Source organism: Papio anubis, chromosome 19 (assembly GCF_008728515.1).
Source record: "Papio anubis isolate 15944 chromosome 19, Panubis1.0, whole genome shotgun sequence".
NCBI lineage: Eukaryota > Metazoa > Chordata > Mammalia > Primates > Cercopithecidae > Papio > Papio anubis.
The window spans coordinates 24,264,364-24,291,405 of NC_044994.1; the positions used below are offsets into that span (position 1 = coordinate 24,264,364).

The 27,042-nt window shown below is 42.2% G+C and overlaps 1 protein-coding gene across 5 annotated transcripts in view; it reads right to left on the reverse strand.

Annotated features, from left to right (window-relative positions):
- Positions 1-2,853: 2,853 nt before the first annotated feature.
- Positions 2,854-27,042, reverse strand: part of GAREM1 (GRB2 associated regulator of MAPK1 subtype 1) — a 200,386-nt gene continuing 176,197 nt past the window's right edge. For 2 of the 5 annotated variants that reach the window (XM_031658757.1, XM_021930019.2), the window contains exons 4-7: positions 25,281-26,453; positions 22,290-22,349; positions 9,534-9,700; positions 2,854-8,077 (exon numbers count right to left, since the gene is read on the reverse strand). In XM_031658757.1, the coding sequence (XP_031514617.1) occupies positions 7,180-8,077; positions 9,534-9,700; positions 22,290-22,349; positions 25,281-26,453 (2,298 nt within the window). In that variant the 3' untranslated portion in view covers positions 2,854-7,179. The remainder of the gene's footprint in view (positions 8,078-9,533; positions 9,701-22,289; positions 22,350-25,280; positions 26,454-27,042) is intronic. The other 3 variants (XM_031658758.1, XM_009192577.4, XM_017951654.2) reach the window with 3 other exon arrangements.

Below are 27,042 nucleotides of genomic sequence, written 5' to 3' on the forward strand. Positions count from 1 at the left end.
TATCTTTCTTTTTTTCTTTTCTTTTCTTTTTTTTTTTTTTTTTTTTTTTTTAAGAGATGTCTCATTCTGTTGACCAGGCTGGAGTGCAGTGGTGCGATCTCGGCTTACCGCAACCTCTGCCTCCCGAGTTCAAGTGATTCTTGTGCCTCAGCCTCCCGAGTAGCTGGGATTATAGGTGCCCACCACCATGCCTGACTAATTTTCATATTTTTAGTAGAGACAGGGTTTTGCTATATTGGCCAGGCTGGTCTCAAACTCCTCAAGTGGCCTCAAGTGATCCACTTGCCTCGGCCTTCCAAAGTGCTGGGATTATAGGCATGAGCCACCGCCCCTGGCCCCTTATCTTTCTTGAGCTACTTCTGTTTATTCATTTCTATAACTAGGATTCCAATGCATTTGGCTAACTGAGGAAAGTTGAAAAGTGACTGATGGAAAGAGAGACCTCCAAAATGGCTGGACTGAAATTTTACTCTTTCCTAATCCCTGGCTCTCCACTGTACTCCATTAAGAGTTGACCGGGGTAATCCTTGCACAGGCACTGGCTGGGTGGAAAAGCTCCACACCCTGTGGCCATATTTCGTGCTACAGAGCTGCATCTCTTCCTAGGTGCCACAGTTTGTAAACTCTTCCTAGCAGCTAGCCTGGATGAAATGTGTGCTATCTGTGAATCTCACATTTTCTGTCCCATTCATCTCATTTAGTGTCTCCATTGAGTGATCCGTGTTATCAAAGAGCAGATGTACCCAGAGCTTCCATTTTATACATAGGTTTCTCTTGATTTCCACCTAACACTGACTGAGGAGTATCAACTGAGGACTGTCCTGTTTTTCAGTCTTAGACAAAGAAGTTGGAGCATCAGGGTAGGGCGTTCCAAGCACTAAGAAAACAAGTTATTTTTGAAAGCTAAAAGCTGAGGGAACTGGGAAACAGTGTTGTTATGGAAGGAATACAAAACAGGGAACCGGGAGATTTTATTTCTAGCCTTGGTTATTTCATGACCCATATGAGGTCTGGGGCCCGTCACTCACCCTCTATGGGTTTCATTCCTATAAGGAGGGAGACCAGATCCTTGCCAAGGTCCCCTCTGTCTCTAAACTTCTATAATCTGCCTACAGATGGTATTTTCCATGCTTGGCACTATGTCTCCTGGCCATGTGTTTCTGAGCACACAGAATCTGTTTCTTATCTTTACTTATCACTGCCTCTGACCCTGAGACCACTCTTAGCTTAGGTCATTCAACCATATCTCTTACTTTTCAGTTGCCTGTGTCTTTTAGAGCTAGTATTTGAGTCAATCTATGGGAACGCGTCCTTTCAAGTCATTTTTTTAAGCCATTAAATGGAAATCATTGAATTAAATAAACTAAGAAAAATTTATTCATTGGGAAGCGATACAAACTCAACCTGGGATTTCTAGACAAGTTTACATTTCATCCATTTTTAGGCACTCAGATATTTTATGATGAGTACAAGTTTCATTGATATCACTCATTTGACCTTACTTCGTTACATTGTCACATGGCTGCAGTCTTGAGCTTGACGGCACAAAGACCGGCCACCATCAGGAATGTGATTTTCACATTGTCATTCAACAGAACCTCAAACAGCACCTACTTCTGAAGATACAACAATGAAAACATAAGCCCTGATATCAAAGAGCTTATAGCTTTCCAGGGGACCGAGATATGCACAGAGAGCTATATCAGTGCAAAGGAGTGAAATCTAATCAGCTTGGGGATGACACTTCGTAAATCCTGAAGGATGTGCATGAATCACCTAAGCAAGAAGGGGCTGAGCACATCTTTTTACTCATTTCAGTGTAATAAGAATTGAATCAGCACTTATTGTTTTCAATGATTTGGCTTTTTCTAACTTCAGACATATAAGGAATCGAAGGACATCTGATTCTAACCCAACTTATTTCTAAACTCAAATTTACTTTGCAATATCTAATTTTGGGAGTCAAATGCTCTCGTGTATACTACTTGATGAAATACTCTAAATCTCGAGATAGATCTCGGGAAGTTTCGGTCAATCTAAGTCAAGCCTATAGGTTCTTCTAGCACACATTCCTGAAATCCAGTAACGTGGCCACGTATGGGTTTAGTCACAGGTTTATCCCTGTTGAAACAGGAAAGAAGGGTTGAAGGCTTAAGTATAAGATGGAATGAATGATTTGGGGATGCTTTTAGTCTAGTAAAAGAAGACAGGAAGATTTGGGACATAAAATATTAAGAAACTATTTTATGCTACAAGTTCTCTTAACCAAACTCCACTGGCAATTCTCCAGCTTCTGTGTAACATTTCCCATTGGATGCTGCAGCATATTGAGCACTCAATTTTTCTTTAGTCACCTCAGCCATCTCTGCTATTTGCTAGTTACATAAGTTAAACTGTATGTAAGCAGAAGAGATATAATTTTATGTTATCTTTCTTTTCCCCATTCAAATGTATACTTTTATTTAGTTTTTAAGAGTTAGTCAAGTGCAGTAGTGAGAGTGGGGAAAGAGTAGAACAAGGAGTTTGATCTGTAACTGACAGTGAACGATCAATTGAGACAACTATCTTTGGACCAGTTTTTTTTTTTTTTCCTCACCAGTTCATCTATTTCATCTTCTGCGTTACCTCCTGACCACACAGGTACTGGATTCTCTGTATGCCATCAAGTTACCTAGTTACCTGCATCTTCTGACTATGCACAATAGCCACAGTCTTCCATCTCTTTATTAATACAGAATGGGCTTGCAGTATTGGGACTCCCTCCAAATTCCCTACTCCTAAGTGAGGATGGGAAACAAGTCCTTGGAAAACTATGCACTAGGTCTGACCACTGAGGAACAACTGCAAGAAAAGCAACTTTGAGAATTTCTTTATTAGAGACATTTCAGAACCATTTAAATCAACAGACAATGAAATTTTTAGACATAACATACTGTGTTTATCTTGAGGTACACATTGGGCCCATTAGATAATGTTTTGGAAAGTAATGCAACTGTTAACTGATAGTTAACAACCCAAGTTTTCCAAGCAAAGAAACTGTAAAGACGGTTACAAAATTCTTAGAAAAGAATACAGCATTTCCATTTAAGATAAACTCTCCAAATTCTTAACTGATTTCAAATTTTAGGCTTAGCTTAAATATTTTAAATGAAACTTAATATGAGAGTGGGAGAAAAGGTTTATAGCTATAGCTAAGAAATTATCTGAGCCCTACTACATGAGATTGTAAACAAAGGAAATTCGCAATCTGATAAGCTCTATTACAAAATTTATAGCCTAAAAATTAGAGCAGCAAAATTACAGAAGATATTTGTATATAGTTTAAACTGAAATCACGTTTATTCCTTGTTTCTGGCTATCACAATGAGACACATTTTAAAACACCAAGTTTTGAAGACTAAACGGTGTGATTTAACATGATGCGACCATGAGCATCCCATATTATTACAATCCCACAATCTAAAAGCTCTACTTCACATAATTTGCACTCTAGGCCTTTTATTCTTCTTGCTCAAGCAGCCTGGTGCCTTTAGGTAACTTGAAAGATAGTGGAAATTGATAAAAGAGGCATGTTTCTGAAAACCTATGTCCAACAACAGATTTAACTTTTCTGGTAGACTGAAATCAAAATGTCCTTCGAACAGTTCACTAGATTCTTCAGAGGATTATTTGTTTTCCAGTTTGTTATTCAAAATGTTAATCTTATACTTGCTAGGCACGATGAGTAGTGACTTATACAAAGTGTTTAAAAAATGAAGGACCCTCCATCCTGCCACACCCTGCCTCCTATCCCTGGATTTCTCAGGGAGCTGTATGGATAACATGCAGGTGGCTGTGGAATGTGAGCAGAGACTGTTTATGCATGTGTCTGAAAACAGTTGGAATGGACTGTCATAATATTTCCTATAAGATTGTTGTATTTCGACATGAGACAAGAATAAACACTGCAATTTAGATGAACGGGCAGTCCGCTGCAACTTCATAAACTGCAATGATATATGTGGGTTGAAAGAATGTAAGTAAATTTCACAGTTCATAAAGTTGAGCAACTCAACTTAAAGAAGAGAAAACTTGCAAGATTGATCTGTGAGTGTTTGAATTCTGCCTCCCAACATGAGTCAGGCCCACATTATACATTTTAGCTGCTTGGCTTGGTTTATTGCTGATTTTCTTTTCTGATGGGGGCCATGATGATTTTTGCAATGAATCTAAGGACCCAAAAGGGTCTTGTTTAGACAGACACTTCCTCTCTTTTGATTATAGGGGACCTGCCAGAGGACATAAGATGATAAGCCTTGACCTGGTTGGTTAGAAAGGTTCTGTGTGTGGATATCTGGGCATCACTTTTCTGCTGTCTCCTTATTATCACTGCTTTGCATATCTTGTCAGGATTCTCTTGGAGCTATGAATGCTTTGTCTAGTCAGGGCGCCAAGGTCCTTCATAGACAGGTGCTCGGCTTAGGAATGGCAATTTCATTTATTTGTGGCTTTTAGAGATGACAGAAGATATTTATTACAATTAAAAGAATTGCAGGTCAGTAAAAAACAAAACAAAACAAAAAAACAACAACACTAGGCAGTGAGAGAGATACTTTCTGCCTCCAACACATTCCAAGTTTTAGTGATCTTGGGGTGTTCTGTACCCCTTAATAGAGGCTGACATTTTAAAGACAGGACACATGTAATTCTCCATATACCCAGCTGCCCAGAGGACTTCACATCTTTCTTACCCACACATACATACTCTTAGCAACTGAGATTCAAATATAAACAATATGATCTCCAAGAGGGCAAGGGCTGTGTCTTTTACTCAGCACTGTAGAGTGATACTAGACTGTTTCATGCGTAAGTGAACCAAAGGCCACAGTCCCTGCCCTCAAGGAGTCTCCGCATTGCCAATCAATATAAACTTGACAAAAATACGCCAAGTCCCAAACAAGCAAAAAGAATTTAAAACCCTATTTTGTGTAGTTTTTACAAAAATAAAAATAAAAACAAAAAAACGCTAAAAGGAGTCAGTTGTTTTTTTGAGGCAACCTTCATAGTAAACCCAAACCAACCCTGTTCCTTCTTCCTGAATTTGAGAATCGTGTCTGAGTGTTAAGTATTTTAAAACGGATTCAGCTAGGTTTGTCAATGAAAACTTGCAGCTTAGTAACTGCATCTTGCCTGTTTTTATTTTAGAAAGAAGTTCTGAGAGATTTACTTTCCTAAGGGAGGCAGTCCCCCTCACACAGAAGGATGCTTTCAGAACACGAAAGCCTCATGGGTCTCAAGTCCTGTGAGTGCAGTACCAGACACTTCCTCATCAACTTGTCAGTGACTTTTGAAGAGGTGCTCCAGTGTCAGAACTTTACAGGGTATTCTTTTTGCCTATAGTATTTACATTTTGGGAGACATGTTAGGAGAAAAAAATACTTTTTTTTTGACAAAGGAGATCTAAGATGGAAAATGAGATCTAACATGGAAAATTAGGTATGAATTCACCTCAACTCAATATGGATTAAAAGTGTCTTTCTTCTAATGCCAAGAAACAGAGACACGTTTCACAGGTCTATAAAACTAGACTGGTGGGTCTTGTCTTTCAATTTATTTTTTTGTTTTGGTAGCAGGAAGAGATAAGATGTAAGTCCATCCTGCAAGTTTTGCTGCCGCCTCGCTGGCTGACCTTGCTATTCAAGAGGGCACGGTGTGCACCTCGGTCATGGGCTGTCCGCACGTCTGGAATCTGGGGCCAGACTCTGGGGTGCAGGGGAGTAGATGATGCCTTGCTCTGAGAACTAACACAATCCTCAGATGTATATTCTCTAAAAAAGAATAATGACGATGCCATTATATTTTGGAATACTTAATCATATTTAGCAAAAATTCTGAGACTAATGTAAAAGTATGGTAATAATGTATTTTCTTTGAAAGAGAGGGAAGAAGTGGTTTATGAAATAAACAAGTCCTCTTCTAGGTATTTTAAAAATACTCAACAGATGTGGCATATATAATAAGAAAGGTTGGTGCATCTGATTTCTGAGCTCTCGTAAAGCATGAAGCAGGTTGAGAAAGGGTAATGCATGCTGACAAATGCTCTTCAGACCTCTCGTCATCAGACACCAGGGGAAGGAGACCCTCAAACCGGAGAATTATAATTCAACAGAAACTGTCATTTCCCCAGATGTCATGGGAGTATTACATGCAAAAACCAGCCCTGCAGTGAGTGGGCTTAAACTCAAACTTAATTCTTCAATACAGGACTCTTTACTGACTTGTTCTAAGTTTTCAGTGATGAACCCAAATAAGACTGAGCTTCAAGTGACAGGGTTCTGAGAATCTTTGGAGTCATTCTGTCCACTAATCCTAAGAGAATCAATGTAGATAACAGTCCCCAAACCTCAATGGATTATTTAAAAGTGAACAGATGTTACCTAAAATATCAGAATCAAAATTATGTGTAAAACATATCCGGGTGTATTGTGTATGCATCTATACATGTTTATATATGTATATTATTTTTTCTCTGCTCAATACAATTAGCAGCAGTTACAGATAAATTATTGTGGTCATGATTTGTGTGATTTCTAAGGACAACATATATCCCTTTATCAACACATGACTTTTGGAAAATGCCTTCTCATAAAAAGATCCCCACCAAGCATATAACATTAAAGTGTCAATTCATAGCACTAACATTTTCAGGCACAAGAGTAAAACAATTAGCATGAAGCAATCTGAATGACGGAGCACAGAACATAGTTAATTGTCTAAAGTCAACCCTCCTAAAAGAAGGGAATTGTTGTTCAAAGTGTTTTTTTTTTTTTTTTTTTTTTTTTTTTAAAGATTTTTATGTCTTTCAGCTTTGGCTGTTTTGTAATAAATATCATACCTTCTCGCATAAACCTACTTGGGTAAGAATGACTTCTCTGCACATGCCTTTTTTCCTGTTAGCAGCTGCTGAGTGTTTGTTGAGTGACGTACAAGGCACACCTCCAAGTGTTCTGTACAGCATTTTTATTGATGTACAAAATAGCCTGTTCACCATTCAAAAACGTAATCTGCATAGTAAGAGTTTCTCTTATCCCTATTTACAGAGAAGGTTTTTAGTGCAAAAACATGAAATTGTGTCCCAGCCCACCCCTTCTAGCACACGCATTGATCAGTTTTGTTCCATGCTGGCTGAGGGTTATTTGGCTATATTTTGGGCCTCCAGCCATTAATGAACTGCATTATCTTCTTCACCTGCAGTTTGCTCAATTTGAAATCCTCTGAGAGGATTTCTTCCGTTAGCTGAACAAGCAGGTTCCCATCAATCTTTTCAGTAACAAAGAATGATATGACATCTTCGGACAAACCAATGAACCGTAGTGACTTGGCCACTTCCTCTATAGAGAGTCCTGATAGGTCAGCCGGTGGCTGCCACGGGGAACCATCGCCACAGGATCTGGGGGCCAGCTGGAGGTGGAGCGGAGATGAGAAAGGGTAGGAGGCAGAGAAGATGTCCTGCATGCCCTTTTTAACAAAATACTGGTCCTCAGAGAGATCTGGTGACCCAGACTTGGGGTCTTCCTCAGCACCATCAATTTTCAGAGGCAAAGGAGATGTTTCGGAGGCAACCTTCTCTTCCACTAGTTTTGGAGCCCTGGGGGGTAAGGCAGGGCATGAAGTACTCTGCTTTGTCACGCCAGCTGCAAGAGTTTTCACATCTGTACTCTCCAGAGAGTAGCTGGCTGACTTGGGACAACCAGAGACGGTGCTACTGAATTCTGCAGTGACTGAGCTAGGGGGGCTGGACAAGAGCTCACAGCCATCAAAATCAAAAGGTGCTGGGCAGTTTCTCTTTGGTGTGCCTGGCGTCTTTTGTCTAGGGTAACTGTAACTCCTGCTTGGATCCAGAAGGAAGTCACTCCTGGTCTGGCTCTCTGATGCTCCCAAATAATGATTAGGCCACGAAAGCCGAGAGGACACAGCTTCAGCAGAAGGACTTCCAAATGGGGATTTCAGGTCCACAGAATCAGTTTTCACTCGGTTACATGGATAGCAGGAAACAGGAGTGCTTTCAGAAGGACTTGTGTCAGTTTTAGTGACGCTGCTTAAAAGCAAACACACAAAGAGAAATCAGTTACAAGAAAAAAGCCAAATCCCAAGGCTTTCGTTATTTATAGATGTTACTGCTGAATAGAAAAGTGCAGTTAGTTTTGAATTCAATAAAGTTCCTGCTAACTTCACTGTTTTTTTTTTTTTTTTTAAAGAATCTTTAATAAAATACATTGGTAATTTTAGATATGTACATAATGATTTAAAATGCTACAGAGGAGATAAAATAAGTATTTCACCTAGTAAGAAAATCGTTGTTAATAGGTGCCTGGGTCTTTACGATGAGGAAAATTATTAAGTCATGTGTAGGCTCTGCACCAACAGGTGCCATGATGGATGAATAATGTCTGCAGTGAGCGAGGGTAGAGTGAGAGAATAGTAAATGGGTGGCGCATGCTTGCCATGCTTGCGCTACAATGACATGATGGCATCACACCACCCGTGACTCTATTTCCATCCAAAAGTCTGAGGTAGGAGGAAATGCTTCAAATAAAATGCTAATCCTTGCCTTGGTTTCTGAACAATCGAGTAACATTAGCACAAGGATTTAAATGTCCAGAGAACAAAAAATACCTGCAAAGAGAGCTACTTTAAACTGTAACGAGCGCATGTGGAGTGGTGGATTAGGCTCTGGGGGGGCCGTGTTTTCAGAGCAACAGGAAACTAGAGTGTGCTCAAAGGAGGGTGAGCAGGCCGGTGAGGGGTCTGACAGTGACGTCAGGGAAGCAGCAGAGGGAGGCACGGATGTTTCTTTTGGAGAAGAGAAGACTTCTATCATAGCTGACTCGGAATTTTCATGAGTCGACAAAGAGATACGGGATGGACCTATTTTTATTTCTTTAGACCTAAGAAATGATTGAAAGTTACATAGAGATTGATTTCAACTCAATATAATAAAGTTTTTTTTTTTTAAAGTATTGCTACTTGCCAACAATGGAATGAGCTGTGTTGTAGAAGAATGAGCTCACAGCACTGGAAGTATCCAGACAAAAGGAAATGACCACCCAACAGTGATGGTCAAAAGGGGACTCCTGTCTGGGGAATCAGAGTAGACAGCCAATGGGACCCTTTCCATTTCAGGTCCTGGTCGAAGGTGCTGTCTGCTGAAGGTACTGTCTGTTCTTGTCAAAGTCAGAGTGGAAAGAACTAGATGCTGATCTGTGAGAACTGACGGCAGCCCCTGGGGTGTTTCCAGGAGAATCTAGTTAAGCCTTTACCTCTGAATTTCTCAGATTGGTGTGGCATCTTTTCTTCCCAAGACACACTGGCTCTTCCATCCTAGCTAAGGGGCCCCAGCATGCTCACCCAGTGAAATTATTTAAAAAACTAAAAAGCCATTTCCTCTCCCACCACCCTGCGTCAGTTAGGGCTACCCTGAAAATGCTCTCAAGAATCCATGAACTGCTGGTTGAGAAGATAAGCGTGCAGCGGGGCCTGGCAAGAAGACTTACATGTTGTGTAGCCCTGAAGAATAGTAGGACAAGGTGGGGCTGGGAGAGCGAGTCTGTTGCCGCGCTGGCTTGACTGTGCGAGGAGGGATGGAGGGACTGGTGGACAAAGGCTTTGCGCTTCGGGGTGGAACAGGTGGGGCGTTCAGGAGCCGGCATTCTTCTCTGACCTGGCGCAGAAAAGAACACTCCAGGTTAGCAACAGACTGACAATGCCACTGGGGGCCAGCTCAATCCTGCAGACTTGCTCAAGTCACTCCTCTTAAACCATAACAGCAGGGTGTAAGCACGGCAGAGAGAAGATTGAAGTAAACAAGAATGATGGGAAGCACAGAGGCTGCCAGAGAGCAAATCAGACGCCTGTCACACACTTGCTGGGACAGAATGACTTTTGAAAGAAACTGCTTTGCAAATGCTGGCTGCTACTGAAATACAGAAAGTAATATGAAATATGGCAAGTTAAAGTATCTATGGTTAAAGAGCTAGTGACATGTGAGGATGGATAAAAAGGAAGTATTAAGAAAATAAGAACATAAGGCATTCACAAATTTAACTTGAGGATTCATCTCTTCTATTAGGTTGTGTTTTTTTCACTGTTCAAGCTGAATTCAATCTGATCCAAACCTTAGAGAACCCTGGACCTGGTCCAGGGCTAAAGCTCCTTCTGAAGTCATGTTCAGGGAATTTTTTTTTTTTTTTGAGATGGAGTCTCACTCTGTCGCCCAGGTTGGAATGCAGTGGCACAATCTTGGCTCAGCTCACTGCAACCTCTGCTTCCTGGGCTCAGGTGATCCTCCCACATCACCCTCCCGAGAGGGCACCTGACTAATTTTTCATATTTTTAGTAGAGATGAAGTTTCTGTTGCCCATGCTGGAGTGCAGTGGCGCCATCTTGGCTCACTGCAACCTCCGCTTCCCGAGTTCAAGCGATTCTCCTGCCTCAGCCTCCTGAGTAGCTGAGATTACAGGCACCTGCCACCACGCCCGGCTAATTTTTGTATTTGGAGTAGAGTCAGGGTTTGAACATGTTGGCCAGGCTGGTCTTGAACTCCTGATCTCAAGTCATCCACTTGCCTGGGCCTCCCAAAGTGCTGGGATTACAGGTATGTGACACTGCGCCTGCCCGGCAAGGGCTTCGGAAATGTAAATGTGAGTATCACTGGAGGATCTTGTTTAAAATGCAGATTTTGATTCTGTTGACACAGGGTGGGGCCTGAGAATCTGCATTTCTAACAAGTTCCCAGGTGATACTGATGCTACTGGACCACGGTCTACTCACTGACAAGGTTGCAGAAGGAGTAATGAAGCGGCTCTCTACATCCGGAAAGTACTTTTTAAAAGAGCTGCTTCTAGCTCTCTCCTTTCCTTCGTCTTCACACTGGAGAGGATCTAGCTGATCTGTGATGTCCATGGCTTCTCTGAGACTGCCTGCTGTTCCCCTAATTTGCTTTCCATTCCTTGCAGGCATTTCAGAATATAATCACCAATGAAGCGACATTTTTCATGTACTTCTCCGTGTCAGGCAGCAGGGGGCAGTTTATACCTGGCTCTGCCAGTCTACCCTAAGCTATAGCGGTAAAAATATTAATAGAGCCAATAGCCAATTCTGACTCTGTCAAAAATGCTATGCTTTGAAATGCTCTCCCGGTCTACTTTTAGGCTATGTCCCCACCAAGTTTTTCACCTTCACTTTCAACTCCTTTCTGGCCAAGCAGCTCTGGGATAAGACAAGAAAACAGCAAGCTCCTATTAGCTTTGGTACTGAGTTTGCTTAAGCTGAAATGAAATGGGTTCATGTAATCACACTGCATCTCCTACTATCTACACCGCACCCAGGATCTCTACCTCACACCCCAGGCCTGATCCACTTGCCAGAGAAAATCAGCCATTAAGAAGAATGCATGGCTATGGGTAGCCCAGTAAACCCAATTCTAAATGAAATGGAAGCAAGTCTCTCATTGGCTACATTTCTTCCCGGGGCTGCCGATCACTGCTCCTACCTGCAGGGCCGACAGCCCTGGTTACTGGGGCCCAGTGGGTTGGGGAGAGGGAATGGTTTCATCTGGAGAAGCTCTGTAGACTAAAAGAAAATATTCGGAGCAGCAGATTTCTTCCACAATAGATGCAGGCTTTCCCCTTGTGAGCTTTTAAAAAGGTGGTGGATGACTGCAGAAAGGATGCCCAAGAGGAAATGAGGTTTGGATAACGACATGAGAGGAATGCTTGGCTGGGCTGGCCCAGGAAAGACCCTTGCACCATTCTGGGGTCTTCCTTTTTTTTTTTTTTTGAGACGGAGTTTCACTCTTGTTGCTCAGGCTGGAGGGCAATGGCGTGATCTCGGCTCACTGCAACCTCCGCCTCCCAGGTTCAAGCGATTCTCCTGCCTCTGCCTCCTGAGTATAGCTGGGATCACAGACATGCACCACCACACCCAGCTAATTTTGCATTTTTAGTAGAGAGGGGGTTTCGTCATGCTGGCCAGGGTGGTCTCGAACTGCTGACCTCAGGTGATCCATCCCCCTTGGCCAGCTGGGTCTTAAGAGGCTGAGAACTGACCAGGATGTTACAGCTTAGGCTGGGCCACCCCGCTTTATAGCTTTGGTTCATCTTCCACTGCCTTGTTAGTGAACTGTAAGGTAGCCAAATGTGTTTGTTTCTTAGGGAATATCTGTAGACTTTAGGGTGGATGGGTGTCACTTCATTACAGATGTGCTTGGTTCTATTTATGTTTATAGTAATAGCTCATGGAAAATGCGAGACGATAAGGACTCTGTCAGTTAACTTCTTAATTTTAAAATAAGTACTTAGTCACTTCCCAATATTGGATTAGAGTGGAACATGAGGAAAACATGGTTAATGCTGGATTCAATTTAGCATTTTCAAAACTTTAGAATTAGCCATTAAATATGACATTTCATTAGGAAACACTTACCTGAGATGTCAATTATAATATGCTCAGATGCCAATTACAATACGCATTTTGATTTACAATAGTCAGCTGACTTTGGTCTATAAACTCAGAAAAGAAGCCACTTGCAGTTGAAATTGACCTAAAGGAACTCCCCTCTTCCTGTTCTCATAACCAATCCCAGGTACCCAAGGTCACTTAGAGCTGGTTCCGCCACCTTCACAACTAGGGACTCCTGAAGGGCTAATATATTTCCCACAATGGCGAGGAGAGGGCGGTAGTGAAGAGAAACACTTCCAAGCTACAGGGCCTGGTGAGGAGGTAGCCGGGGCCAACTGGAGTGTTTATGGTTGGTGCTCAAGACAGAATTTGAGACATGGAAAGCTTTTGGGGTGGCCACTTGACTCCCGAAGGGAGTTAAAGAACTAATGTGTGTGTGTGTGTGTGTGTGTGTGTGTGTGAGAGAGAGAGAGATAGAGAGAGAGAGAGAGAGAAAGAGAGAGAGAGAGACAGAGAGAGAGAGAAACAAGCTGATTCTTACTCTTAGGAGATGGGATGTTGTCAGTGATGAAGCAAGAATACGAGGCCAGGATTTTTTTCTGTTGTGATGGGAGGGCAATCTGGGTGTTGCTATGTGAGGTCAAGGTAAAAGAATTAGGCTTACCTGAAACTCACTTTAGAGAAAGGTTTTTTTTTTTTTTTTTTTTTTTAAAGGATGACTTTAAAGGGACTCCATTCATGACAAGAATTTCGAGTGTCATTTTGTTGAGGCACAGAGTGAGTGGCTTGTGCTACGCCAGGCAGGTGGGGGGCAGCCCATGGCAGGTGGGCACAGCTGAGGACTACACAGACACATCGCTAAGTGGCATTATAACTTTCAACTTGTTGCTGCATGGGTGGCCGCTCTGATGATGGCCTATTTATCTGCATCTTAAGGGAAGAATGACATGCTGTGGTGGGATGTATGCATTTTGGGATTCAGAAGTGGCAGAGTGAGGGTATATTGTACCATCTTACATCCTATCTCTTACTATCAGAACAGTAACAGTTCTACTACTCTTTGCTTCTTGATTTGATTCACGTGGGATATTTACATCCAGGAGGAAGTTAGCTGTGTTTTAGATGAATTTTATCTGTCAATAAGAGACAATTTATAAGACTAGACGGTCAATCACCCTATTTCCAGTTTTCCTTCATATTCAATTTAGCTTTTAAGTGTAACATTTTCAGCACATCCCTTCTGGAAGCCTCAGCATGTGGCTCTCATCATGTTACTGGCTGTCTCCGGTGGCTCCCTCTGATTCCTGGATAAAGGCCGGCCTCCCCTGCCTGCCACCCAGGGCTCTGTGCAGTCAGGGTCCCACGCATCTTTCTAGCAAGCTTTCCCACTGCTCCTAGTCTATATGGGCACACAGGTCTATGCAAAGTGGTGGACTCGGTGTCCCCCCCAGCACACCCTGTGCTTTCCTGCCACTTTCTCTGGTTTAGTTTTTACTGCCCACCACACCTACCAGTTCCTGTGGGCCAGCCCCACACATTACACACTCTGTGTGCCACACACTGTTCATATTTACTTACTCTCCATCTATATTTAACGAGCCTGAGAGCTAAAACGTAGGGACTGCCATACTTGTTATCACCATCCTGGGGATAGCAGAGTTTGGGGATTTGTCACTCCTGGCACGAGCATGTCACACAGAATGCCTGGTAGATGTTAAGGAATGTCACAAAAAATACCAAAAAAAAAAAAAAAAAAAAGGCACTTAAAAAACCCATATACCATAGAATATCTTTTATATGTTTATGTGGAAATTATTATTGACAAGTCATTTGGGCTGGATATTAAGTTTTTTTTGGTGACACTGAGTCAATTTAGGGAAAAAAAGGCACCAGCAGACCTGGCACATACGATCACTACCAACTCTACCACCACCCGTTGACACAGTGTCACGGTGAAAATGACAATGACAGTATTCCTGAACTAGGAAATGCTGTGGCATTGATCTAGCATACCCCAGAGTAATGACTATTCTAAAATGAAGATCTAAAGGACTATATTGTGCCTAATGGACTATTTGTTTCCAATGCAACGTTTACGACTGGATTTCCACCGGCAACACAAGGAGAGAGGGGCCCTTGTAGTATCAGGAATGAACCTCCAACCCTCGTGCTCAGTGAAGAGCTGGCATTCTGTTTTGAGGTGGGTGTTACCGTCCACTGCAGATGATGGTGATCCTTGCCTATGTGTAGTTAATTTCTGGTTATGAGTACCTTAAGTATTCACAGAGAAGCTCCTGGAACCAAAGTCCTGTTGATGACAGGCTCAATGGACACAGTGTGGATACAGGGAGTACCCAAAGCCTCGCTTCATGAGCAATTCCCTGGCCTAAAGCTTTTCTTTGCAGCTGCTCCACCGCGAGCATACGTCTCTCCTCTTGCTCCTTCAGAGTAAATCTGTCTCTTTTCTAAAATGTTCAGTGTTTCAATTATCATCAAACATGAGACACCACTAACCTGCTTTTGATACAAGTCTCCTTGGTATTCACATGGCAGATCGCGAATGCAGAGCTAAACAGAAAGCTCACTTATTAAAGAGGTAGAAACGGTGAGTTCTGTTCTTTCTTGACTTCACCCTCTTTAGTCAATGAGGCCTATTCCTAGAGAGGCATATTCGGGCAACTGAAATAATCTAAGAGTGGGGGCTTAAAGCAAACTGTAAAAGGTGTCTGTCCTGGGGGCTGCCAGCCGGGATCACAAGCATCGACTTCCATCATCCCTAAAAGTCTGAAGAACATGGCTGTCGCTTTCTCTTTTCCTACCGCCTCTATTAATTCCACTTTGCTATTTGTTCAAATATATTGAGTGCCTATCATGTGCTCATTGAGTTAGTGTTGAGTTACAACAGTGAGTAACTCATGGAATGACTTATGAGGGAGGGAAACAAACACATAATTAAAATACAATCTGGTAAGTGTAATAAGAGAAGTATGTGCAAGGTTCATGGGAGCACCATGAATTTACTCAAAGTGGCAGGAGAAGAACAAATTCACAGGTGATTTTACTGAGAAAGTCTTAGGAGGGATTGTGAGTGTGCAAAAGGTAGAACATAAAAGAACATGGCATGAAAGAAGAACCAGAATGATGATCTGGTCTGCGGGCTTAGATGATGAAACAAAACACTGGTGCCGTTCATCAGACTGAAATTTGGAAGAACAGGGCTTGGGAGAAGCAGAGGAGGTCGGTTTTGAAAACACTAACTTTGAGCTCAGTGTTCTAATGATAGTTAGAATCTGAAGTTATGGCGGCACTGAGATCCCAGATGAGAAGCGAAGAAGGTTGAACCCCCAAGGGATGGGCAGAAGACAGAGGAGGGGAAAAACAGATAACTGCACTTTAATGCTCACAGAGCAGAATCATGCTTCAATGGCGTCAAGGAAGCCAAGGGAGGGAGAGCTGCAGGGAAACAACAGTGCAAAGATGGAGACATGTCAGGAAGTCAGAAAAGGGGCTGGAAGAGGTTCCCCTTATGTGACAGTTAGCAAGTCACTGGTGATCTTAGCAAATGAGGTGTGAGTCAAGTGAGGGGGCAGAGCCAGACTCTAGTGAGTCAAAGCTAGACAGGAGGGAAGAGTGGTGTTGGTGAGGGCAGACCACTCTTCTCAGGAATTGTCTGGAAAGGAAGGAGTGAGGCAGTTGTTAGAAAAGGATACTGGTTTGAAGGAGGCATGCCTTTTCAAAAAAACTTTAAAGAAACTTGAAAAAATGTGCCTGGGTATGTACATGCATGCATGTAAGCTGGAAGTCAAGTGCACACTGACGCCTGGGACTCTGCTCTCCTTTAACTTAAGAAGATAAAGGGGAGACCATTTTTCCATTGTTCCCTGCCTCTGTCATGCCATCAGTGGCCACATAAAGCTAGAAAAATAATTAATGGTAGCATATCATCTAACAGTGAAAGCAAAGATGAAACACACCTAATAGAACAAACGCTCTGGAAAGCTTCAAGTTTCTAAGTGGAGGTGGTCAACAAAGTCAAGCGCAACTCCAATCTATGGTCCAAATCAAACACATCATAAAATGGAACTATTTTCTTTACTTTCAGAATACTGCCCAGGCAGCTTAACGTCATTTCCTGAGTCCTAGAATAGACATTTAACCTTCTTTTCCCTTCTCCCTTTCTTACAGTTCTAACTCTTGCTTAGCTGGGAGGGAACTGAGCACAGGTCAAGGATCAGTAATTTGAAAAGTGGAAAACAAGGTCTCCTCTAAATTGCCACATGTTGAAAATAATGCATGAGAATTTGTTAACAGTAGGAAGCTCATGATTGCATGAGTGGAAAGCAGAGTTACATGTAGATCTCTGGAGGGAAAAAAATGATACATACATACAATTGGAGTGTTTTCTACATAGTATCTATGAAATACTTTCTTTCTCCTGTTACATCTTTTTCTCTGACGCTTCCTAGGGGTTTATGAAACAGCATCACTAAGACTGGGGGCTTTCTGGTACAACAGCATTTCTTGGAAAGCCTTTGTTTCTCACAACTTCGACTCCTCTGTTCTGTGGAAGAAACACAACTTTCACATGCAGTCACTAACAGGACCAAAGAGCTTAAGAAAGGTAAAAGGACAGTAACTATGGCATGGTCTTTACTTAACAGTTTTCAGATGGCCTTTTGGGAAAAAAATCAGTTTCAGAGCAGTGGTGGCTGCTCAATCTTACATACAAGACAATGGATCTAGGGACATCTGCTGACCGGGCCATGTATTTCCTTAGTTAACCTTCTAGAACCAATTGTCACATGCCTGGCAGGGGCGTGGGGGAGGGAGTATACCTCCTGTCTCAAAGATCATATTGCTCGGAATTGTGGACAATCAGTAAAGATATTTTGGCACACTCAGGTGGAGTAAGGATCGTTTTGTTTCCATATTGACAATGATTAAGAAAATACATACACTGCAGGGGAGCTTGATTTAAAATGAGATTCACCTTTCTTGTGCATTTTCTTCCCTAAAAAGCTAAATGCAGGACAAGTCAGCAACCCAAAGAAAGGAGTTTTGTAACCATGCTTCCTTGAACTTTGTAACTTTGCCTTCACTGACTGCCCTCTGCCCTGTATTTTACATTTCTTCCCACACTCCCAGATAACAAAATCATTACAGCCGTAAGAAATCTTATTTATAAAGAGGCTTTTATACAAAGAGTTCATAACCCTGTCGCATAATCATCAGTGGATATTTTCAGCCAAACAAAAATTAAAGTTTTATAATGACAAAGTACAATAAATGAACCTCTATTTGATTAATTACACGAGGGCAAATGTGATTTACAGTCAAAATCCTGATTCTTAGACATATGAGCTTCTTTTATCCATTTTTATACATTGATGATAAGGACCTAAGACAGATCTTTCTCAGAAACGGTCTCCAATATTCCAGCCTCAGGCAAAGAAGGCCCAGGGGAAGGAGCGGGCAGCCACTCACTCAGTGGCAGGAGGGGCAAGTGGTTCTGAAAAGATGTACTTGTTTAAAATGTAAGGTGCTTTCATGGACTCATAAAGTATATGCCATTGAAGAGTAGAATAAAGATCCTTCCTGAGCAAGGAGTACACTATGTGATAAATATACTTAAGTCATGTATAACCTTCCTATTAATGTGATTTTATACAAATGGTACATACTTAATTGTACAGCTTTGGAACAAGACTTATCCAATAGAACAGGGGTCCCTAACTTTTGGGATATGGACTGGTACCGGTCTGTGGCCTGAGAGGAACCAGGCAGCACACAGCAGGAGGCGAGCAGCTGGCCAGTGAGCCAGTGAAGCTTCATCTGTATTTACAGCTGCTCCCCATCCCTCGGATTACTGCCCGAGCTCCGCCTCCTGTGAGATCAGTGGCGGCATTAGATTCTCATAGGAGCACGAACCCTGCTGTGAACCGCACATGTGAGGGAACTTTGCATGTTCCTTATGAGAATCTAGGTTGCGTGTTCCTTATGAGAAGCTAATGCCTGATGATCTGTCACTGTCTCCCATCACCCCCAGATGGGACCGTCTAGTTACAGGAAAAGAAGCTCGGGGTCCCATTGATTCTACATTATGGTGAGCTATATAATTATTTCATTATATATTACAGTGTAGTAATAATAGAAATAAAGTGTACAATAAATGCAATGCACTTGAGTCATCCCGAAACCACTCCCTCTCCCAACCCCCGGTCTGTGGAAAAATTGTCTTCCATGAAACTGGTCCCTGGTGCCAAAAAGGTTGGGGACTGTGGCAATAGAATATTATAATTATCTTTATTATCATTCTAATCATTAAGCTTTTCAATGGACACAGAAGAAGAAGAAAATACATCTTGACCTAGAAGCTTTCATTTAAAAAGAACCTACATGAAACAGAAGGCAATTAGTTTCAAAGTTACCAAACACAATAATAATTTAGTCCTTATTTCAATTAACAAATGGGAACTTAGGTATGGCTTGCTTACAAAATACTCCTCAAAGCTTGTAATTAAAATTAATTAAACGTCAAATGCCCTAGGAAACCTCATTAACTAGTGGAATCCTGACTGTATCTTTTTGTAGAGCAGTTATTTTGAAAAGTAAATAATCACTAAGCTTAAATATTAATACATCAGATTTAAGAAAATCTGTCAATACCTAATATTAGTATTTTACAGAGAGAAAAAGCCCAAAGACAAAATAAAATAAAAATGCAGAGTAGAATCAATTCTTAGCTACTTCCCACAGCTTGTTATCAACAAACATATTTTATGGTACTTTCTTAACTTGGGTAGTCATGTGAGGCCACTAATTCTGTAGGCTGGGCATATCCAAAGTAATGAGACCTGGCAGCACCAGGAGCTGGCCTGGCCAAGCCCGAGGAAGGGAGTCAGTTATCCAAGGCCACTTCTCACCTTTGATATTTCTGTGTAATACCAGTTTCTTGACACTTGTTCACAGCCTTAGAGCCTCATGTGGCTTTTTCACAGGCACTCTAGTTCTTAAAACCCCTGACTCTGCCACTAAAAGATTATGCTATTGGGATCCACAGGGTGCCAAGCATTTCTGGAGCTCTGTTTTCGGGCTTATGATGATTACAAAGTTTGTGATGATTCCACAGTTATGTAACTAAAACATAATACCTACCTTACCAAGTAGACGTTTTAAAAGTCAGATTAAAAGAATGTTTTGCTATTTTTAAAACCAATTGTGTGTTTTTATCATATCTCAGAAACCCAGCAGAATGAACTAGCATACCCACTTCTGGAATGGGAGGCTGACTGACCCCCGTGGTAGCTGGCTCTGCCCATTTGCTGTCGGGGTGGATATGTCCACTCCCACCCACCTCCTGACTCTTTGGAGGGGCCTTATGTACCTGGAAAGTGTGACTTCCTCTCTCCACTCTTTAGTCAAGGAAAGACAGCGGGAAAAAAACCTCTAAACAGTGACTGTCTACCTAACCCTAAACTGGAATCCATCCTATATTAAATTATTGCTATTTATTATAAATGTTTACCAAGTGCCAGGGAGAAGTGCCAAGTTCTTTGCACAGTACAAAAATGCAGTGAAGATGTTATTATCCCCACAGGAACTGACTCAGGGAGGTTAAATATTTTGTGCAAGGTATGAAGCTACAAAGTGGTAGCGTGAGGATTGAAATCGATGTACAGCTCTCACATGCAATGCTGCACGCCTCTAATTATCTATCATATAGCGAGGGTTCTGCCTGGCTGAGGCAGATTCAGATGCCCCAACAGACTTCTCTATAGTTAAATCAGTTTTTTGCAAGCACCTACTAGGCTAGGCCCATCAATCTGGCATTAAATTTACTCTTTAAGTCCCATTTTTCTCGAACACCAACAACACAGTGTGCTTCATTAAAGAAACTTTATGATGAACTTTTGGCCTTCTAACAATGAATGCGTGCTACCAACCCATCTTAAAACTTAGTTCTTAAACTCTGTTTCTCATAAGCTGTGGGGCAATCTTGTCTATCACAAAGGTTCACAAATTCATCAACACTGCAGGAAAACATGGTTGAAACCAGTGGTTCACAAAAGAGCTTCTTTTATGATTTTCCTTTTACCAGGAATTGCTATAATATCAACCACTATCCAAGAGGGAATGTGTTTTTTTTCTGTTATTAAAGACAGATGGAGGCTGGGCACGGTGGCTCATGCCTTTAATCCCAGCACTTTGGGAGGCCAAGGCGGATGGATCATGGGGTCAGGAGATCAAGATCATCCTGGCCAACATGGTGAAATCCCGTCTCTACTAAAACAAACAAACAAAAAAAATTAGCCAGGTGTAGTGGCGTGAGCCTCTATTCCCATCTCATTGGGAGGCTGAGGCAGGGGAATCGCTTGAAACTAGGAGGTGGAGGTTGTAGTGAGCCGAGATCGCAGCACTGCACTCCAGCCTGGTGATAGAGTACGACTCCATCTCAAAAAAAAAAAAAAAGGACAGATAGAGAACACTGACCACTGGGTGCTGGGGTCCTCAGATAGGATACTGCTACACAAATGGTTTCAGAAGAGCTGTGAACCTGCAGGGTTATTTTGTCTGTTTTTCTGAGACTGAGTCTTGCTCTGACACCCAGGCTGGAGTGTAGTGGCACGATCTCAGCTCACTGCAACCTCTACCTCCTGGGTTCAGTTGATTATCCTGCCTCAGCTTCCGGAGTACCTGGGATTACAGGCATGCACCGCCACACCAGGTGTTTTTTTGTTTTTTTTTTTAAAGTACAGACCGGGTTTCACCATGTTGGCCAGGCTGGTCTTGAACTCCTGAGCTCAAGTGATCTGCCTACCTCGGCTTCCCAAAGTGCTGGGATTACAGGCGTGAGCCACCATACCAGGCTGACCCTGCAGTTTTGATAACTATTTGTAACTCATTGCATAGAGGAGAACAGACTGGAAGTCAAATGCTCTATTTATAGCATCTTGTGCAATATAAAGTCTTCCCAGCATTGCTCTCCAAAATGGCATTTTCTAAAGAGGGGGAAAAGAAGATTGCTCTTGAAGATTGCCTTTTGTAGAGTACATCTGGGTAAATACTTTACATATCAGCCAATAACCAGAAAATCTACCTGATGAATAGACGCCTGCAATGTTATAAAATAGAGAATGTGTTTAGATCAATAAGGATAATCCACTCAAAAGGGACTGTCAGGTCATTCTGATCTGGGGGCAGCTTGCAAAATTTTAAAAAGGGAAAATGCCAGACTGGGCATGCTCCCTCAGTTGGGCTCAGATGCAACAGTTCTAGGTGTTGCATCTTGTCTATTTCTGGAACCAGGAACTGTTTACTTTTCCCTGTGACATTCCCGTTAGGAAGAGAACGGCCTCTCATATTCCAGAGAGGTTAGTGTCAGTGTTTTGTTTAAAAACTTATTAAACATGGCTGGGTTCAGTGGCTCATGCCTGTAACCCCAGCACTTTGGGAGGCAGAGGTGGGTGGATCACTTGAGGTCAGGAGCTCGAGACCAGCCTGGTCAACGTGGTGAAACCCCATCTCTACTAAAAATACAAAAAAATTAGCCAGGTGTGGTGGCACGTGCCTGTAATCCCAGCTTCTCAGGAGACTGAGGCACGAGAATCACTTGAACTGGAGAGGAGGAGGTTGCAGTGAGCCAAGATCGTGCACTGCACTCCAGCCTGGGCAACAGAGTAAGACTCTGTTTAAAACAAAACAAAACAAGCATAAATAATTCTTAAACAATCTTTACAAAGATATAAGAGGACTAGAGCACACAATTCTAGAGCATCAAATACAAAGATACAAAAGGACTAGAGCGTCAAATACAAGTGAATATGCAAGGTATATTAACAAAACATACGAACGGGATTAAACGGATGACTCTGCCCCCAACGATTTTCTGTTTGGCTCACAATGTAGTTTCCCTGTTTAAGACACAAACAGAAAAGGGTTGACAAGCAGAGCCCAGAGGATGCCAGAGCTGCAGCACAAGTGGGGAGGAAGACACCCTTTCTTTGACTCCTTTCCGTTGCCCTGGCACCTTCTATTCCTAAGGACCTTGTGAGAGTTGTCACCTTCCCAGCTAATATCTAGCTGGTGAACTTTCAAGTGAAGCCAACATCTTTAATTACTGGGTAGGAGAGTTGGCTGGACACATGGCACATCTCTCTCCCAAGATCTCACTCCACCGGAACTATCCAAAGAACTTTTACTTAATTCTGTGGGAGCACTTAAATTTATGCCCCATTAAAGTTCCCTTTTGAAAATTACAAGCTGAAGCCACATCTAACAACTATGATGTTCTCTGGATCCCACGCACATCCTAAAAATGGAAAATTCATTTCATGGTCACAGAACCAATAAAAAACATGACTTCATTTGAAATGCCTAAATTTTTTTAAAAAACCAAATTAAATGATTTCAGGTGTTTATAAAAAACTCATTAGGTTTATAGCATTCTACAAACACTGGACACGCTCTGAAAAGATTCTCTTACGTCATAAGAAATTACAGCTTAGACTGGAGGCCAATTTTTTTTTTCTTCTGTGAGATTTGCTTTTAGTTTCAAATTTAGCGTTTCTTTTTTAGTACCAAGGTCAGAGTTGGACCTCTTAATATTTATGTTCTTACTCATCTTTCATTAGCCACAGAAAAAACAAGTGATGCTAGTTTCCTACCTCCAGACTTGGTTACATCAATGACCCTGGGTGTGACCATCTCGGATGAGTCTGTAAGTCAGTCAACAAACATGAGTCCCCACTGTGTGCCAGGTAGGACCCAAGTTCAGTAGGAAAAGCTCATACAGTCATGTTTCTATTGAAGGTCAGAGTCCCAACCTTCAAGTAACACGAAATACATAGCCGAATTAAGACATCCCTCAAGTTCCAGGAGAACTTGTTTGGAGGGCTGCCCTCTTACTTTTTACCTGGCTTTTGATGAACATTCCTAGGGAATCGCTGACATAAACACACGGGCCAAGGACCCCAGCTCTACCATTAAGTTCCCTAAACAGTCCATGACATTTAGTGAATACAGGGATCTCTGGGCTTATGCCTGATGGTCCCCACAGGATCCTGTAAGGAGCAAGGGCAAGTCCAGATCTGTAGCTGCTGGGGAGCTCTCACGCCCTGCAACAAAAGGCCAGAAGTGGGTCCTCTCTTAGGAAAGCTTTGCAGCAATGAGGGTTCTTTATGGCCAGCTAGGCATGGAGCCTGGCACAAACTGCTGCCTGACACCCAGGGCTGTCCATGCCCTGGTGCCAGCCTTTCAGCCACCACTGCCCATCCCTATTCAACTGCCCCACAGAACTCCTTGTTTTCCCTCGTACATGCTTAAAGCTGCCCCAGCTTCCAGCTCGTTGCTCATGCTGCTCTGTCCGGAATGTCCCTCTTTCTCATTTCTCTTCCAATTCAGGTACATTTTCTAAACGCATGTAACATGTCACAATCTCCACGGAGGTTCCTCTCATTCATCCCCCGACTAGAAGTTTCTCTGTCGCCTCTGAATTCCCCATACATTATCTCTCTCTCATCTTCCTATTGTTTATCACCTTTTAACTTGTGTAACAGTCATTTCTTTTCATCTGTTACCTTCCCTGTAAAACTGAGAAGTACGAGGGGCTAGAGTCCAGGTTTTCTTGATGACTGTATTTCTAGCATCTAGCCTAGTAATTCTATAGTTTTAAAAAACCGGGTTCTGCACAGCCCCAGGGTTCTAGAAAGGTATCCTAAGATCACCTGGTAGGGGCAGAGTGGGCAGGGACCCAAGGAAGGCCGCTTCCCCACAATATGTGCTTTGGTCAGATAGGTTTTGATTTGAACTCTTCTATATATTGGGATTCATATAATTCTTTTAAAAAGGATTCTTCTAGAGATAGAAAAAAGGAAGCCACTGTAACAGATATTGTCAAATAAATTAATAAAATTACACTTAATACCTGTAGCCCTTTCTCCCTCAGGGATAACGAAATTCAATGATTAAAAATGAATAGCAAAGGTTCAGAGTGGCTGTCAGTCGAAGAACATGGTCAAAATAGAGGGCCCTTTCTTTTGTTCTAAACAGAACTGTACCAAAATTTTAGTTTTACATTAAAATCAAGCTCTGAATGAGTTATGTTTAAGGTGTTAAATAGAACTGGCCTGGCACCTGGTTCTGGGGTGTGTGTGTGTGTGTGTGTGTGTGTGTGTGTATACATTAGCACATCCACTATGCTTTGATCTCAAAGTAACTTCAGGGGTATAGGAGAGAGTTGTAAGTAAGGCTGCTGCCTCTTGATTTTCCTCTGCTTCCCCTCCCACCACCAAATAAATTTACTCCTCCTTCAGTCTTCCCCATCACAGTAAATGACAATAATATCCATTCTGTTGCCCAGGTTAAAAATCTAGGCGTTTTCTTTGATTGCTCTCTTTCTTTCATGCCCAACATCTAATTCACAAGTAAATATTGTTGGGTTTACCTGTGAAACAGTCTAAAGCAGTCGTCTCTCTCTGCCAGCCACTACCAGCTGCCGCGGTTTAGGGCCTCACCACCTCACACCTACGTTACTGCAGTCGCCTCTTCTCTGCCTCCCACCTTCCCCTCTCTCCTCCCTATAATCCATTCTCCGGGCAGCAGCAAAAGTCATGTTTAAAACTCTACTGTTAAAAACTCTCCAAGAGGTTCTCATCAGACAGAATAAAACTGTAATTTCTAACCGGTCAAAACAATCAAGCTAGCATGTATATCTCACTCCAAACTAAACAAATTTGCTCACTCTGATAATCTTCAGTTGGGGAGTTTTAAGAAAATAAAGTAGTGGATGACTGAGCAGAGAGACAGTAAGACTGGCACCTCATTCAAAAACAGAAATGACTTACGGCTTCAGATTTGGGAGGCACTGGAGGTGGAGGTAGGGAAGTATCTGAAGATTTCACTGCTGCTCCCAGAGTCCCAGGGATGGGAAGAGGAGAAGTTGCACATTTAGATCGGACAGAACCTCTAAACTGATCACATCTGCTCTTCTCGCTCAGGGAGCGAGTGAGAGGCTGATGGCTGGGCTTGCCTTCCTCCAGCCACAGCTCTTCATAGGGAAGTTCTGACTTTCCCGGGAGGCCTGCTGATTCTTCACTAGCTTCTGGGAAAAGGTAGTCGCTCCCACTATCTCCAGAGTCCTGGTAGGGCAGGATGTCATGAGGAAAGGGGGCCCAATCTCCCCCCAGGTCCCTGCAACCATGAAGGTTCACCTCGCTGTTGCCATGGAGATTGTTGCCATACACACAGACCGAGAGTCGGTGGAAGGACTGAGTGAGCTCATCGCGGGCGTAGCTGAGGGAGTTGGGCACGTGGTTGTGGCCAGAGCACCGGCCCTTCTTGGGGCTCTTGCAGTCCTCATTCCAGTCGGTTTTCACATCACGGACAGCCCGTGAATACTCATCGATGTCGAACTGTTCTTGGCAGATACCTAGCCAGTGATGGACCAGGGTTTCGGGCCATCCCTCTCCCTTCACCAGGTGTTCTGGGAGGCTGAACTTGGGGACAGTCAAGTGCAAAGGAAAGTGCATGGGGAGGATCTTGTTGTTCCGCAGCACACAGCAAACCACCACCGTCTTGGTCTGGATGTTCACAAACTTGTAGCGGTGCCCCTCCCGGATGAAGTGGAGGTCGTATGGGTTTCTCGGTGGAGGGCTTGGCACAGTCACATTCACAGGAAGCCTGGTCTTCTCCACAATGTTGCGGATGGTGTGTTCGCCCTCTTGCATCTGAAGTTCCAGGGGACTTCGGGTGCTAAACCTGCCCTTGCACTGGAATGGAAGGCTAATGCTTTCGTTGGTCCGGTGATTCATGCAAATGAGGCATGGCATTTTGCCTTTTCCCAGCTTGCTGATGGAATTGAGCTTCCCAATCTTTTTGAAGATTGTGTTGAGTCGTGACTTTTCCTTGAATGTCTTTGCATAAAGGATTTCTGCTTGCCCCATTAGAGTGAGTTCATCCCCAGTACACAGGGTGATGTTGTAAACTTCAGTGTCCTCATTGCATTCACCTGAAGCAACCTACAATATAATAAAGCACATTTTAGGTTCATTTCCTTTGATCTACTCATGCAAAGAAGAACTTCCTATTAAGACCCACACAAATACATACACAGACGAAAATGCTGTACTTTTCTTTAATACTAAATTTAGACACTTGGTTTTATTTTTATTATACTTATGTGGTTAACAATAACTACTATTTGTTCAAGATGATATTAGTCTAGAATTTTATAAACATCTCTTTTCTTTATATATGCAGCGTAGTCTATCATATGGATACTAACAGGGACATTGTAATTTTTTTTCTTTTTTAGTTATAAATGTTTTCATGAATGCTGATGTAGAAAATTCCTTGTTTTTTATTATTTAAATTTAAACTTTTTACTTTTTAAAATTTTACTAAATTTTTAAAATTTGAAATTGAGATAAAGAACTTAAAAATGTGGTATTTCTCCATTTTTAAAAAATTATACATCCATTATTTAATTGGAAGAAATATTTAAAAATACAAATATAAAAATGAACTTCTATGCTATCTTATCACTAAAGATAATCTGTCAAATATAAATAGAAAAAAGAAATAGAATTGATTCATCTATCTCAGAGA